This window comes from Stenella coeruleoalba (genome assembly GCF_951394435.1).
Source record: "Stenella coeruleoalba genome assembly, chromosome: 1".
NCBI classification, from domain to species: domain Eukaryota; kingdom Metazoa; phylum Chordata; class Mammalia; order Artiodactyla; family Delphinidae; genus Stenella; species Stenella coeruleoalba.
The window spans coordinates 148,280,927-148,298,225 of record NC_137169.1 but is presented as its reverse complement, the minus strand read 5'-3'; the positions used below and the strand labels follow the sequence as shown (position 1 = coordinate 148,298,225).

The 17,299-nt window shown below is 37.4% G+C and overlaps 1 protein-coding gene across 3 annotated transcripts in view; it reads left to right on the top strand.

Annotated features, from left to right (window-relative positions):
- Window positions 1-17,299, top strand: part of CNST (consortin, connexin sorting protein) — a 115,633-nt gene that overhangs the window by 63,314 nt on the left and 35,020 nt on the right. For all 3 annotated transcript variants that reach the window (XM_079929564.1, XM_079929562.1, XM_079929563.1), the window contains 4 exons: window positions 4,107-4,312; window positions 12,899-12,929; window positions 14,719-14,805; window positions 15,250-15,364. In XM_079929564.1, coding sequence (XP_079785690.1) covers window positions 4,136-4,312; window positions 12,899-12,929; window positions 14,719-14,805; window positions 15,250-15,364 — 410 coding nt within the window. In that variant the 5' untranslated portion in view covers window positions 4,107-4,135. The remainder of the gene's footprint in view (window positions 1-4,106; window positions 4,313-12,898; window positions 12,930-14,718; window positions 14,806-15,249; window positions 15,365-17,299) is intronic.

Here is a 17,299-nt window from a genome sequence, read left to right as displayed (position 1 = left end):
GAAAAACAAGTATATTAATGCATATATGTGGAACCTAGAAAAATGGTACAGATGAACCGGTTTGCAGGGCAGAAATAGAGACACAGATGTAGAGAACAAATGTATGGACACCAAGGGAGGAAAGTAGTGGTGGGGTGGTGGTGTTGGGATGAACTGGGAGATTGGGATTGACGTGTATACACTAATATGTATAAAATGGATAATAAGAACCTGCTGTATAAAAAAATAAATAAAATTCAAAAAAAACAAACAACTGAAATGTAAGTCCTCCTCCCTGACCAGAATCTTGATTCCTCAGTTCCCTTCTCTATAGGGGAATTTCTTGGATATCTTTCCAGAAATATTTTAAAGTTCTGGCACCGAGCACTAGCTCAGATCTTAGGGTATGATCTCCTTGCATTCTTTTTTCTGATACACAAATGTGGAGTATACAGTACTATTCTGCTTTTTTAAAAAAGAAAGAAAGAAAAGATGCTGAACGTCACTAATCGTCAGGGAAATGCAAATGAAGACCACAGCGAGATATCACTTCATACCCGTTTGAATGGCTTGTATCAAAAAGACAACAAATAGCAGGTGTTGGTGAGGACATGGAGAAACGGGAACCCTTCTGCTCTGTTGGTGGGAATGTAAATAGGAGCAATCACTATGTGAAAATAGTATGGAGAGTCCTCAAAAAAGCAAAAGTAGAACTACCATATGATCCAGCAGTTCCACTCCTGGGTATTTATCTGAAGGAAAGGTAAACAGTAATTCAAAATGATACATGCACCCCTGTGTCTATTGCAGCATTATTTATAATAGCCACGATATGGAAGCAAGCTAAGTGCCCATCAGTAGATGAATGGATAAAGATGATGTGTTCTATACACACAGACACACATGCACACAGATACATGCATATACAGTGGAATATTACTGAGCCATGAAAAAGATTGGCATCTTGCCATTTGTGATAACATGGATGGACCTGGAGAGTGTTATGCTTAGTGAAATAAGTCAGAGAAAGACAAATACTGTATGATTTCAGTTACATGTGTCATCTAAAAAAATAAGTGAACAAACATAACTAAAGAGAAACAGTCATAGAGAGAACAAACAGGTGGTTGACAGAGGGGAATGGGATGGGAGGAGGAGAGAAATCGGTGAGGGAGATTAAGAGGTACAAATTTTCAGTTACAAAATAAATGAGTCACAGGTATGAAATGTACAGTGTGGGGAATATAGTCAATAACTACGTGATATCTTTGTAATGATGACAGATGACAATGAGACGTATCATGGTGATCACTTTGAAATATATAGAAATATTGAATCACTAGGTTGTATACCAGGAACTAACAGTATTGCAGGTCAATTATACTTCATAAACAAACAAACTCATAGAGAAAGATCAGATTTATGGTTACCAGAGTTGTGGGGTGGTGGGAAGGGGAATTGGGTGAAGGTGGTCAAAAGGTACAAACTTCCAATTACAGGATAAGCAGTTACTAGGGATGTAGTATATAACATGATAAATATAATTAATGTTATGTGTGAAATTATGTTATGTGTTATGTATGTAATGTTATGTGTTATGTTATATGTGAAAGTTGTTAAGAGAGTAAATCCTAAGGGTTCTCATCACAAGAACATTTTTTTCTATTTCTTTAATGTTTTATCTATATGAAATAAACTTATTGTGGGATTCATTTCATGTTTTATGTAAGTCAAATTGTTAGGCTGTACACCTGAAAGTTATACAGTGCTGTATGTCAAGTACATCTCAATAAAACTGGAAGAAAAAAATTTTAATAAGTAAATAAAATAACTTAGAAAATGGATCTAGCAGGAACCGTGACCATTATGCATCTATACTGTCTAAATAACTGAGGTAATCATATGGCGTGATTTCATTTCCATTATTTAACAGGACCCTTTTTAGACTTCCTTTAGATAATGGAGTCATAAATTCTGTCCTTTATCCTTACTTTGGAAAATCCTGCCCTTCTTTGGCCATATCCTTCAAGGGTTTTATTTAAATTCCCTCTACAGAAAATGAGCATTATAAAATTCAATTTTTCAAAGAGGAAATATGGAGTAATATTTGATAATTATGTGGGAAGAATTTAATGAAAAGAAGTATAGAATTTGAGAGGTTAGCCTTATCACAGTCTATATGAAATTAAATAGCTTGGGCACAGTAGTGTGGCTGGAGAAAAAGGAAAGAAAACAGTATTTCTCTTAGTCTCTTTGTAGTTCTCTATACAAAGCTTATGTTCCTACATTGGCACTACTACCATTGTGGTTAGAAAATTAGAAGGCAGAAGAATCATCCATGTTTTCACAAATACTGTTCCTGCAAAATAAAATGGCAGGCCATCTCTAGGCCTTGTACTTCCAGAGTCCAAACGACATAAAATTTATAGAAGAGAATTTTCTAAAATATAAGGAATCACTGTAGGTGATTATCTGTAGAAAGCACAACACTTGGAATTTTAATGCTGAATACGCTACTGGATATAACTGCAATACTATAGTAAGTAAATTAATCCCTGTGCTGTAGGAGTTATGATCTAATAAAGATACGACCCTTCACCAGTCACTGTAATACGATCCTTCACCAGTCACTGTAATACACTATAATGCAAAGCCCTAGCGGACTTTCCATAGACCATATATAGGATTTAGAGGAAAGTAAGTTTACTTCAGGCTCATGTTATAGAGAAATATATGAATTTTTTTAGGGTAGAACTTAACCAGACAGATGGGAGGAAATTTTTTTTTTTTAATTTTCTTGGCCACACTGTGCGGCATGTGGGATCTTAGTTCCCTAACCAGGGATCGAAGCTGAGCCCCTTGCATTGGAAGTGCAGAGTCTCAACCACTGGACAGCCAGGGACGTCCAGGGAGGAAAATTTTTTAACTGTTAGGATTTGTAATTGCTCAGAAAGGTGCAGAGTATTAATACTAGGGAGATACAGAATTGGCCAGCTTGGCTAGAGCAGTGGATTTATTTAGAAGGCAGTAGAAGACAGGGTTCTGGGCAAACTCCCCAACCTTTTTGGCACCAGGGACCGGTTTCGTGGAAGACAGTTTTTCCAGGGTTGGGGGGGTGGTGTTTCAGGCAGTAACACGAGCGATGGGGAGCGATGGGGAGTGGAAGATGGAGCTTCGCTTGCTTGCCCATCACTCACCTCCTGCTGTGCGGCCCGGTTCCTAACAGGCCGCGGACTGCTATAGGTCTGCAGCTCACGGGTTAGGGACCCCTGCTCTAGAGGGCTGGCAGGAGGCAACTTCAGTCATGGTATGCACACGCTAAATTACTGAGAAAGATCCTTTCCAAGCCGGACTAGCTAAAGGTACGTACAGATGCAGACAGTCTATTCAATTTCAATATGAAAATTAGAACTGATGCTGAGATTTCAGTGAAGGGTGAAGTTATAATGTGTAACATTTAAAGTTTAAAACTTTGGTGTGTCATTTCAGGAGCTGTGGGCCAAGGATTTATTCACTGATTTTTTTCCCCCAAGTTTGTGTTACTTCTTTTTATTAGGAAAAAAGCTTCTGTGGCCATTAGCTCTGGACATCTGAATTCCTTCTGCTCTGCTGGGATCCAGAAGTAGTTCTAAAGTTATCAGACCAAGAGTTTAGAGAGGAAGGCTTAACTTCTTTAGCCTTTCATATGATAAACACATTTACCTTCCCATGTAGTTCTTTAATTTTGCATAAGACATGACTTCAGATTATAGTTAATTCGTTTTTCCTTTGGGAGAATCAAGTTTTTGGTCAGATTTTAACCTACTTTTCTTTAGATCTTTTTTTATATTCTTAATTATAATTCTTAATTAAGAATATAAATTATATTCTTAATTTATAATATAAATAAAAAAGTTATATAGATCTAATAGAATTGCTTCTATTAACTAATCGCTAATAGAAACAATCAGATGTCAGCACAATCTTAATTTATTGAGGAGAATAACTTGTGGTTTCTGTGGGTTTGGGGTTTTTTTTATGTGATTAGCTTTATTTGAAAATTTTATGATTAACAGGCATAATTGTTTTAAGGTGTTTACCATGATGGAAATTTATCCTAACATAGGCATTTTATTTACCTCTCAAAGGACTTTCTTCAGGAGATACCACACCCTTTATGCAAGAAAATATATTACATGCAGCCATACATGCTGTTAGTGATGAAGAATCTGCAGAAGTAAATGCTAATGATCAACTAGAAGCCCCGAAGCTGGTTCTGCAATCTCTGTTCTCACTTATACGGGGTGAAGTTGAGCAGTTGGATTCAAGAGCACTTCCCCTTTGCCTTCATCAGGTATCATGTTAAACACTTCACTTTCAGCCTCACTGAAATTCTGGGACCAATATTTGTAATAATCTAAAATCCTATTCTCTGTAATTGATTCTACCCCACCTGTCATTGGTGAGTCCAAGAGGAGGTGACCCTGGATCAGTGGCTGGTAGGAAATTTGGCATATCACTGACTCGTGGCCACACATTGGCTTGGATCATCAATCTATAGTTCATACTGTTGCTAACTTCTTTTGCTTAGTGAGTAAGCTGTGTACAAATAAGAGTGAATGTAGTGAGTGCTTAATTAAAGTACCAACAAGGTACCAAAAACTAAGCTAGACGCTAGGGAAACAGATTATGTAACATAGCATGTCCTTAAGAGAGGCACTGTGGAATAGGAGAAACAGTTTGTAGATAACTAATTGTAGAAGTCTGTACAAAGCATTAGAGTAGATACGTGTTTAAGGTTCAGCAGAAGCACAAAATGCATGATTAACTTTGTCCTTTGGACATCAAGGGAAAAAAAGGTGATTCTTGAGCTGGGTTTTGCAGGATGTTTAGGCTCTCACTAGATGAACAAAGTGAGCTGGTACAGAAAGAGAGAACAGTCCCTGCAAAGACAGGGATGTTGTTGAAGATTAAGATGTAAAAGAGACAGGAATTAAGACTGGGTAGCTTGTGCCATTAAGGGCTTACTTTTAGAGGCTGAGAGCCTTTTTTTTTTTAATTTATTTTATTTATTTATTTTTGGCTGCGTTGGGTCTTCGTTGCTGTGTGCGGGCTTTCTGTAGTTGTGGCGAGCCGGGGCTACTCTTCATTGCGGTGCATGGGCTTCTCATTGAGGTGGCTTCTCTTTGTTGGGGAGCATGGGCTCTAGGCACACGGGCTTCAGTAGTTGTGTCATGTGGGCTCGGTAGTTGTGGCGCACATGCTTAGTTGCTCCGCAGCATGTGGGATCTTCCTGGACCAGGGTTCGAACCCGTGTTCCCTGCATTGGCAGGCAGATTCTTAACCACTGTGCCACCAGGGAAGCCCGAGGCTGAGAGCTTTTAATTATGCAGGTGCCATAATTTGAATTTTAGAAAAATAACTCTTTTGATGATTGGGAGGGTAAGCTAGAAGATGGAGAGCCTGGAGACTGGGAGATCTATAGGACAGTGATGAGGAAGATACACAAGAGATAATTCCAAAAAGATTAAGATATTTATGAGCTGTGTTTTATTTTCTTTTAAAATGAAAATAATTTGTATATGGGTGTGGAAAAAGCTTCACTTTTTATTTCACTCCTCCTGTTTCATTTAACTTTTGCAGTGAGCAGTGAATAATTTTTAAGAAGTAAAACAGCTTTTGTCCTAAGGCAGGAAAACATATATTCTTACAACTTTATGTTACCTCCTCGGTGGACTTGAAGAATGCCTTTGAGAAAATGTGTACTACTTTTTGACCTCTAATGTGTTACTGACATATATGGTATATGTTTACCATAGTTGAGAACTGTAGTTGAGAACCACCAATATTAAGGCAGCTTTCTAATCTTTCAGCCTTCCTTGAATTTGTACAGTGGATTGAGTTTGTAAAGGGTATTTGCATTAACTGTTATTTCATTCTCCAAACAATCTAGAGAGGTAATTATTATCACCATCTTTACAAGTAGGGAGGCTGAGACTCCCTCACAAAGCAAGTTCCTTATAATTCTAGGGCTACAATTTGTTAGTTCCATTCAATGAATCTGTTTTGGGGACAACTTGGGAGAAATTTGAATATGGACTGTATATTAAATAATACTGTTGCATCAGTGTCAGGTTTCTTGAAATTGATAATGGAATTGAAGATCATGTAGGAGAGTATCTTTATTCTTGGGAGATACATGTGCAAGTAGTACTTAGGAGTGAAGTGATAGAATGCCTGCAGCTTAAGATATTTCAGTGGGAAAATACATGTAAGGGAGGGAAAGACAGAGAAAGCAAATTTGGCGAAATGTCAATAATTGACGAATCTAAATAAAAGGTATATGGCTGTTGATTTTACTGTTCTTTGAACTCTTCTGTAGAATTTCGATAAAAAGTTGGGGAAAAGGACATTTGGAGTAAATGGAAATAGCAAGTGTAGTCAAATCTTTTCAAGCAGTTTATGTCACTGGGCTATTACATTAAAGGTAGGAAGAATTCTCTTTTCTACAGGCAGGTGATCCTACAGCTGAAGCAGATCTAGTAGAAAATCACATTTTTAGGCAGGAAGACGATAACAGTCTTGATCAGATGAAGATTATTTTTCTTATGTCTCAAAGTAAAATTCTACCTTCATCCCCCAGAAACATGTCAGTTTGCTGGGTCCCGTATGTTGTGCTTCTTATATATCTCAGCAATCTGTCCTCTCCTGGCAAAGGAGCTTAGAAAGTATAGTGAGTTTTTTTTTTTTAATGCCACTTTTAAAAAATTTATTTAATTTAAAAAAATATATTTACTTAGGCTGCGCTGGGTCTTAGTTGTGGCATGCGGGATCTTCGTGGTGGCATGCATGCGGGATCTAGTTCCCCAACCAGGGATCGAACCGGGGCCCACTGCATTGGGAATGCAGAGCCCTACCCACTGGACCACCAGGGAAGTCCCTATAGTGATGGTTTTAAAGTATGAGCTTTGGCTGTACCACTAACAAGCAAAGTAGCTTTTAGTTTCTTTTCCTGTAAAGTTGTAGAGGACTCAGTGAAATAATGCAGTAAAAGTACTTAACATAGTACTTGGTACACTTAACATAAAAGCTAAATAAATATTAAGCATTATAACTATATTTCTCTGTCACTACTTCAAACATTGCTTGTTGGAAAGAGATGCTGAAGCCTGCAGTAAGCTGAGACATCAGGGCAACAGGAGTCAGCTGATGGCTGCCTTCCTCAGCCCAAGAATACAAAATATCCTGTCACCTCCCAAGGGAGACACAAATCAGGGAGAAGTGGAGTGAGTTTTTCTTCTTTTCATTATTTAGTAATTCCCACTTTCATACTGTGCCTTTCACTTGGATTGACAGTTGTTGACATTTTGCCAGATTTTCGTTTTCCTCCTACCCCCCAGCCCCTCTCCACGCACGTATTTTCCACTGACACATTTTAAAGTAATTTTCAGGCATTATATCACTTCACCCTTAAATATCAATACTTGTGCATAAATTCCCCAAGAACAATGATACTCTCCTACATAACCTACAATGCCATTATCAACCCCAAGAAATGAGACATTGGTTTAATATTATTTAACATACAGCCTGTATTTGTTTCCCTCAAGTTATTCCACAAATATTCTTTATAAATAGTTTTCCCCAGATCCAGGATCCAGTGAAGGAGCACACAGTGGGAAGATTCTTTAGTCTTTGGTAATCCAGAACAATTCCCTGCCTTTTGTTTTGTTTTGTTTATTTGCTTGTTTGTTTATACTTTTATAACATTGACACTTCTGAAGACTCAAGAATTCTTGTAAAATGTCCCATAATTAGGATCTGCCTGATTATTTCTTCATGATTTGATTCAGGTTAAAATATATTGGCCAAGAATTCTACCTAGGTAACATTCCATACTCAGTTCTCTTTTTTTTTTTTTTTTTTTTTTTTTTGGTGATACGCGGGCCTCTCACTGTTGCGGCCTCTCCGGTTGCGGAGCACAGGCTCCGGACGCGCAGGCTCAGCGGCCATGGCTCACGGGCCTAGATGCTCTGCGGCATGTGGGATCCTCCCGGACCGGGGCATGAACCCGCGTCCCCTGCATCGGCAGGCGGACTCTCAACCACTGTGCCACCAGGGAAGCCCCTCAGTTCTCTTTTGAACTCACTCCAATATGGCCTTTGTGCCAACTACTCCATCAAAGTTGCATTGTAAAGGCCAGGTGTGACCTCCATGTTGCGTGCCCATACGAATCTAGTGGTCAGTCCTCAGTTTTCATCTTACTGGAAGTATCAGAATCTCTGACAAGTTGACCACATACTCTATTTTACAGCATTTTCTTTTTTTGCCTTTTAGGACCCCTCACTTTTGGCTTTTATATCTTACCTCACTGGACATTCCTTCTCTGGCTCATTTGTTGAGTCCTCCAAGTTTTACTAATTCTTAAACATTGAAGTGCTTCAGGATTCAATTCTGAACTACAGACTTAAACATCCAGCTTCCTGAGGCATCTCATGGGCATTTCAAACTTAAGATGCCCAAAATCAAACTTTGATTTTTTTCTCCAAAATCTTTTGCTTTCCTAGTCTTCCCCCTTTTGTTAAATGGCAACTCCATCCCTCTAGTTGCTGAGACCAAATACTTTGAAGTCATCCTTCACTTTTCCCCACGTCCAAATTCAGTCAGCAAGTCCTGCCACTCTATTTCAAAATATATCCAGATTCTGACCTCTTCTTACCTCCTGCATTGACACCATCTCAGTGCAAGATAGTATCAAATCTCACTTGGATTCTTGCAGTAAACTAATTGTAGAAACCTCCTTGCTTTACCTTTACTTCCATTTAGGTTTTTTTCTCTCTACACAGCAGTCATTGTGATTCAGATAAAATGTTACGTCAGATCATGTTACTTCTCTGCTCAAAGCCATCCACTGACTTCTCTTCGCATTCAGAGTAAAAGCCAAAATCCTTACCATGGCCTACGAGATCCTACATGATTTGGCCCTGTTACCTCTTAGGCCTTAATTCCTAAAACTCTCCTTCTTGTTCACTCCTTTCCAGGTACACTGGCCTCCTAGCAGTTTGTCAGATATACCAAGAATGTTCCTACATCAGGGTCTATGGTACTTCCTTTCCATCCTTTCTCAGGAAGCCGCTAGATGATGTACTCCATCAAAACAAGGGAGTAAACCAAGGAACAGGAAGATTGAGATATAGGAAACTGGGGATGCTACCAGGAGACAGGTGAAGGGAATCTCTAGGTGAAGGGAGATTCTAAGATGACAGCTTTGTACCAAAAAGGAGAGAGTAACCACTTCTATTTGAGCAGATCAGAAGGGTCTGGGGAGGAACTTTTATATCATTTTCCTATTTCTGAATATTTGCGGTATCTGAATGTATTGAGGGAAGATTTAGACTCCTGGTGGACTATTTAGAGTTGTATAAGTGATAAGTGCATGGAAAACTTTTTTTTTACAAAAAAGGGAAAAAAAGAAACTCCAGGGAAAACAAAAAGTTTTCAGGAAAGGAAAAATAATGAGTTTATTACTTGGCTTAACTCATAATAAGGTAAACATTAAATGTTTATCTACCTGTTACTACAATATAATAACATGGGATAGGTGAATATGTGAGAGAAAGTGTGTGTCGTGTATGTTTGTAGGGTTTGGATGGGGAGGAGCAAAAGACCCAATCCTCATTTTCTAAAACTGAAAAAATTAAGAAATAGCAAATATAAGCATAATGTTTAGAGATACAGCAAAAAATATATTTTTAAACAGATAAGAGAAATCTAAGTATGTGCTTGCTCCTGAAGAAAGGAGAATAGGGCAAGAAGGGTAGGGCCTTTTTTAACACACCTCATAAAACTATTTGACTCTTTAAACCATATACATGTGTAATCTTGATAAAAATAAGAGCTAGGGCTTCGCTGGTGGCGCAGTGGTTGAGAGTCCGCCTGCCGATGCAGGGGACACGGGTTCGTGCCCGGGTCTGGGAAGATCCCACATGCCGCGGAGCAGCTGCGCCCGTGAGCCATGGCCGCTGGGCCTGCGCGTCCGGAGCCTGTGCTCCGCAACGGGAGAGGCCACAGCAGTGAGAGGCCCGCGTACCACAAAAAAAAAAAAAAAAAAAAGAGCTAAAAGAAGAAATTTATAATTCAGGCATAAGGCTAGGATATCCAGTTGAAAGGAATGGTAGTACCACTAACAGAAATAAGGAAGTATGGATGGGAAGAGTTAATTAGGGGACAATTATATTATTATTATTTTATTTTTTGCTGTACGCGGGCCTCTCACTGTTGTGGCCTCTCCCGTTGCGGAGCACAGGCTCCGGACGCGCAGGCCCAGCGGCCATGGCTCACGGGCGCAGCTGCTCCGCGGCATGTGGGATCTTCCCAGACCGGGGCACGAACCCGTGTCCCCTGCATCGGCAGGTGGACTCTCAACCACTGCGCCACCAGGGAAGCCCAGACAATTTTATTATTTTTAACATGATATTATATGGATGAATATATGCTAAAGGCCATTTGATATAATGACTACGATTACTTTAGATATACACTTATACTTTTAGCTCTTGGAACTCTTGAAGATTCCATTTAAAAATTATTTTTTTTGGGTTTGAGTAATCTTCCTACACTGACTTAGTTAATATGACTGCAGGTTAGCTTTAAATATGTAACTGAAGTCATAAACTTAGAAGTTTCTCATATAGAAGTAAGAAGAAAAAGATCAAGTGCTGTACTCTGTGCTCAGTGAGCTTATACTGAAACTCATCTCAGACTCAGGCAGGATATGTCTCCGCTGGGATCCTTGAAGCCACTCTGTAAGACTATGGCCGAAAAACTACACCTTCCTAATTCCCTTTCCTTTTGTTTCTGGTAGGTAAAAGAAGCCTGAAACCAGGAGAACCTTAAAATTATTACCATCCCAAAGTGATTTTCAACTTACTTCTTCACATAATTCTACTCTGCCTCTCTCACTTCTAGTCCAGAGTCAGACTCGAAAACCATTTTAAGCACTTACTGCTATGTGCTGGGCACTGTGCTAGATGCACGTTTCCTCACTTAGTCCTTACAGCAGCCCTGTCTCAGAGCTGTAGGTATTATTGTCCCTATTTTACAGATAAGGAAGCTGAGTTTGAGACTCAACATGTCCAGGGTCACACAGCTGGTAGTGGCAAAGCTTGGACTAGAACGCAGTCAGGTTATTCACTTTCAAACCTCACGTTTTTCTGTTATACCAGGCTACCTCCCAGATCTAGACATATGGGGCATCAAAGAAAATCACATTTTCTTTTGCCCTGCTAGACTTGCCAGGGGTAGGTTTTTATAGGGGATATGATCTGTATATTTATTTTTCAAGCTGCCCTTTCACCTTGGAAATGTCTTTTATTTTTGATACCTTGGGTTTCATGACCCTGTCTTTTTTTTATATATATATATATATAAATTTATTTATTTTTGGCTGTGTTGGGTCTTCGTTGCTGCGCGTGGGGTCTATTCTTCGTTGCGGTGCACAGGCTTCTCATTGCAGTGGCTTCTCTTGTGGTGGAGCACAGGCTCTAGGCATGCAGGCTTAAGTAGCTGTGGCTTGCAGGCTCAGTAGTTGTGGCTCGCTGGCTCTAGAGCGCAGGCTCAGTAGTTGTGGTGCACGGGCTTAGTTGCTCCGTGGCATGTGGGATCTTCCCAGACCAGGGCTCAAACTTGTGTCCCCTGCATTGGCAGGCAGACTCTTAACCACTGCGCCACCAGGGAAGTCCCATGACCCTGTCTTTTTGGTTGCACTTATGGTACTAGAACTGTCATGGAAATCTGAAAGCTAATTGATTAACAGTTTACAAAGAGGTGATTGAGTCCATCTATATTGTATGTTGCTCCTGGAAGAATGTTAGATATATAGAATAAATTTTAAGCTAGGCAAATATTTCCTTTAAAACTATCCTTTTTCCACTGTGGGATTTGGGAAAGACCATTCCTTTTTATTGCTAGCTTACAGGTTTGACAAGTGCTTTATTGCTCTTTGCCTTGGCAGCTACCTGGAAAATGGAGATAGTGATCTATAAATGGAATACCTTTTTCACTAGACTTACTAAAAATCAGTGGAAACTGTTTGAAAGTGTAAAGTACTTAATGAAATATTTTAAATATGACAGTAGTCAATTTATGAAAATATTTCTCAGTGAATACTTTCGGTTTTACTATTCTATTTATAAATGCTATATCTAAATGAAGATCTAAATAAAAGATCCCAAAGTTTTTAGAATCAAAGAATTTTTAAATTTAGAGATGCCCTAGAATGAATCTGCTAAGTGATAAGCCTCAACTGGGTCCAGATCATGAGTCTCTGGACCCCACCCTCCCATCCAGTGCCCTTTATACTGTGCAGCACTTTGTATATATTCCAAAGATCATTGCTCAACTATTAGCACTTGGTCTGTCCTCAACTATTAGCACTTGGTCTGTCCTTTTCTGAAATATCAAAAAAGAATGAAAAATCAGTGTCCCATGAGGTAGTTTGTAAAACAGAAATGAAATGAATAGGTTTTAAGATTTCATGTGACATGACATATTTCAACTTTTTAATTTACGATAAAGTCATCCTTTCACTCATAATATACTTTTATAAGCCTCAGTAGCATTTCCCTCATTGTTTAGAGTTCTTACTTGTAAACTCTAATGAATCAGTGATGTTTGCTTTGACTTGAAATAGAGTAGGAAGAATGAGATTGTATATGGACCAAAGGATGTCTATGTTTGCTTTTCTTGAGATAAGTGACTTCAGAAATGTGTCCTGTGCCTACAGTCTGATTTTTTCTGAACTGGCGAATGTAGTTAAATAAGAGTTTTCTTAGTTCAATATCAAAGACTTTGAGAATTTCAAGGTCTTGGTTTCTTCTAAATTTGTCTTTTCATCCAAATGTTAATTTAATTTCCTCTGTTTTTTATTTGTTTTTAACAGATAGCAGAGTCCTATTTCCAGGAGGAGGACTGTATCCTTTTCTTAATTACAAGAAGAAATTCACAGATTTCTTAGAGAACTGCCCATTTTTAAAAACTGAGATTTACGTACAATGAAATGTATAATCTGTTGTTTTCACTGGGTTTTAATTGTTGTATGCGCCAGTGTAACCATCTCAGAAAACAAGATGTAGGGAATTTGTCACTCCAGAAAATTCTCTAGAAGCACCCAAATTTGACCTCCCATGAACAAGCCCTAATTTTACCAAAATCTAAATATTTGTGTGTTGGGGGGAGGGGGGAAAGCATTTTGCAAAAAACAAACAAAAAAAAAAAACAACCCATTGAATTTTTTTTCTTTTGAATTAAACAGAAGTACAAGTCAAGTAATATTCGTATGTTAGAGTCTGTCAAGCGTATTATACATAGTAAACCTCATAACTGTCTTATTGTAGCTATATATCAGTAAAGGGAAGATTGAGTTCTTCACTAGTAATAAACAGAATAAATGTTCTCAAAGGAGACTGCATGTTAACTTTTGTATAGGAAAGATTTATTCCCTTAGCTTTTAAATTTTCCTCATTTGAAATTGTTTTTGAAAGATGGCCCAATATATTGTCTAGAAAGAATGTATCCTAAGTATCTCTATTTCCCTATTTGTGTGATTTCTTTTTCCTCCTAACCTTATTGACTTTCACAACAGATTGAGGGATAAGCCGTTATCATCCTGAACCCTATCCAGTAAACTACGAAATGAAACTTCAGACAGTGGCAGTTCATTTCTAAGTATGTAGGAAATCAAATTCTTATGGAAAGGAAGCTAGAGCTACCCAAATAATGAGTATGATGTAGTGCAGTTCAGATCAGCATCAGCATCCCTGGGAGCTTCTTAGAAACGAAAATTCATGGGCCTTAGAATCAGAGCTTCTGGGGATCAGACCCATGAATCTCTATTTTAGCAAGATTTTCAAATACTTTTTATGTTCAGTAAAGTTTGAGAAACATTGGTATACTTTTAAGCCATGCACAGAGGAAAATGGAATTGTCTCTGCTTCTCCCTGACCTATTTTATGATTCCTGGCATATCTTTAAGACTACAAATGAGAGAGAGAATTAAACCTCTGAGTGATCATGGGAAGGACAAAAAGCTAAAACAGTGAGTTTTTTCTCTTCCTTCTTTCTGGGTCAACATTTAGAACATGGCCCAAAGGAAGGTAGACAGTTGCACAATTTATTATGACCTCATGTGATGCTAAATGTGTGATACAGATGGAGAAGACAGCAGTTTATAAGAAAATCTACCAAAAAAGTAGAAGCACATAATTATGAAAATCACTGTGGCAAGTTAATTTTTTTTAAGTGTTCGGTGAGAAATAAGTAAAGGATCACAGGCAGTTGAAATCAGAAACAAACATTTGACTAGAGGGTAACATAGTTGCTTGACAGAAGGTAATTTAAGGAGAGAAAGAAAGGGGGGGGGGGGAACACTTAGATACAGGATTCCACATGGGTCCTATTTCTAATTAAATTATATTTAATTGACTCTCCTAGAGATATTGTTAGCAAGCAAGCCATTCCTTGAACGTTAAAACCTTCTTTTTATTTCTACTGTTTGCTGATAGAATAGAACCCAGGTAGCTACTGCATGATACGCTACATTAAAATTTACCTACTTCAGAACCAAGAAACCTTACTTAAGTTTTGTTTAAATTTAAAAGTATTTAGAGTCCTCTCATTTTTTGGTAAGCTTCAAATTTATCAACTGATATAGGACATTATTCTTTAGGCTGGATTTCTGTTTTCCTCAAATTTTCTATTCAGATGAGAAAGCAATGAAATTCATTCAGCTCGAACGACTGTATCATGAGCAATTGCTCGCAAATCTTTCTGCCATTCAAGAACAGTGGGGTGAGTACAGACTAACAGAATGTGGAATTATCAATAATCTAACAAGTTGCTCTCTAGAAAGTTAACATATTTGACCTAGTTTTAGGAAATAGACATTTCTAGTCAAGTTAATGTTGCAAAGAAAGTAGCATTTTTAGCACAAGTTTATGTCACTGTAAGAAAATTTTTCTCTTTGTATTTTGTTCTTCATATCAGTGCCAAGAAAAGAACACTTGCAACTGTTTGCATTTCTTCTGATCCCTTTGTATGCCCTATTGGCTAATTTAGTCTCTGGGATAATATTTACTTAGAATGAAAAGTAATCACTTAGCTATTTCTGTGTTAACTTTGGGGTTGAGAAGATACTTTTGCATGATGATCTTTATCAGTGGTGCCAGTTATCTATTTTTTCCCTCCTAAACATGTTTTATAACAGCCAGTGACTAACAAATATTTTAAATTTAGAAACAAAATGGAAAACTGTACAACCACATACAGTTACATCTTTGAGGAACTCAGAAAAAGGATTTAATGGTGAGGATTTTGAACGGCTTGCTAAATTTTGCACAACACATCAAGAGTAAGTACTTCAGTATTTGTTTACAATGAGTTTGAATAGAATATTGAAGAAGCACTGTAGTATTGAATATTTGAAATACAAGATTCATTTCTTTGTTTTGTTAATGCTTTCAACTGGAGAAATTAAAATTGATAAAATGATTAGGTTCCTTTCTCAGCTTTTATCTGTTTCTTACACTAAACTCAGCGAAAGGTCTACTTTACAAAATTCAAAGCACCTTCTAATTAGAAATTTTTAAATGTAACTTCTAATTTCGATTACTTTTTGGTTAAGAGATTAGGCGATTCAGATGGAAAAATTTGTGTTAGGATTTTTTATTATAATTGTTTTTCAATGTTTGTATGTTTGTCAGTGTTTCTATGTTTTTACTATACTATGTTATAGTAAAAACACATTTTTAAGAGTAGTCTAATACTGGAAAGCAAACGCACTATGGTATTTAACCAAAATACTGTAGAAGGAAAAGTCCATTTACCAGATAATTTTAAATTGTTTGATTTATATCAAAGAGTTGGATTTTTAAAACTGAATATAGTAATAATAAAGAACTTAAATATATTTTTTTAATTCATTATTTGAAGACTCAGAATTTTAAAGGTGAGGGGACATGATAGTGATTAAACAAGTGCAGATTTCTGGGATGTACAATTTTCTTGTGTTAGTCAATTTGAACCTTTGAAACAGTATTTGTATGGATTTTGCATTATAACCTAATTCTTAGTGAGTTAAATAGGTTAACTTTTGACTTTGTAGAGGTTTTAAACAACGGAATCTTTTAAAATAGATAAAGGAGATTGTTTTCTTTTTTTTTCTTTTTTCTTTTTTTTTACATCTTTATTGGAGTATAATTGCTTTACAATGGTTAGTTTCTGCTTTAGAACAAAGTAAATCAGTTATACATTTACGTATGTTCCCATATCTCTTCCCTCTTGCAGCTCCCTCCCTCCCACCCTCCCTATCCCACCCCTCCAGGCGGTCACAAAGCACCAAGCTGATCTCCCTGTGCTATGCGGCTGCTTCCCACTAGCTATCTACCTTACATTTGGTAGTGTATATATGTTCATGCCTCTCTCTCGCTTTGTCACAGCTTACCCTTCCCCCTCTCCATATCCTCAAGTCCATTCTCTAGTAGGTCTGTGTCTTTATTCCTGTCTTACCCCTAGGTTCTTCATGACATTTTTTTTCCTTAAATTCCATATATATGTGTTAGCATACAGTATTTGTCTTTCTCTTTCTGACTCGCTTCACTCTGTATGACAGACTCTAGGTCTATCCACCTCATTACAAATAGCTCAATTTCGTTTCTTTTTATGGCTGAGTAATATTCCATTGTATATATGTGCCACATCTTCTTTATCCATTCATCCTATGATGGACACTTAGGTTGTTTCCATCTCCGGGCTATTGTAAATAGAGCTGCAATGAACATTTTGGTACATGACTCTTTTTGAATTATGGTTTTCTCAGGGTGTATGCCCAGTAGTGGGATTGATGGGTCATATGGTAGTTCTATTTGTAGTTTTTTAAGGAACCTCCATACTGTGGAGATTGTTTTCTTACTTTCACAATTTCAGTATAGACACTTTTTCTGCCCTTCCCATGGAACTAATAATTTTTAATGTGTTACAAATGTTTTAATTATTTAAAAACAATTTTTTTAACCTAATATGAGCATGACTTTGTTTTTCTTTTTTTTTTTTTCTCTTTTTAAATATAAGGTAACTTGCCAACACACAACTTAAAAGCTAGTCACATTGCTTCAGATCACTAGAGAATTTCTGGCTAATGAACAGTGGATAGTATAGTAAACAAAACCTCAAATTTTTATGCTTTAAATTTGATAATTTCCCAAAATTATACTCCTAAAATTTTTAATATAAAAAATATTTTTGAGTTATACATACATTAAAGTACCCAGCTTGATGAATTTGTACA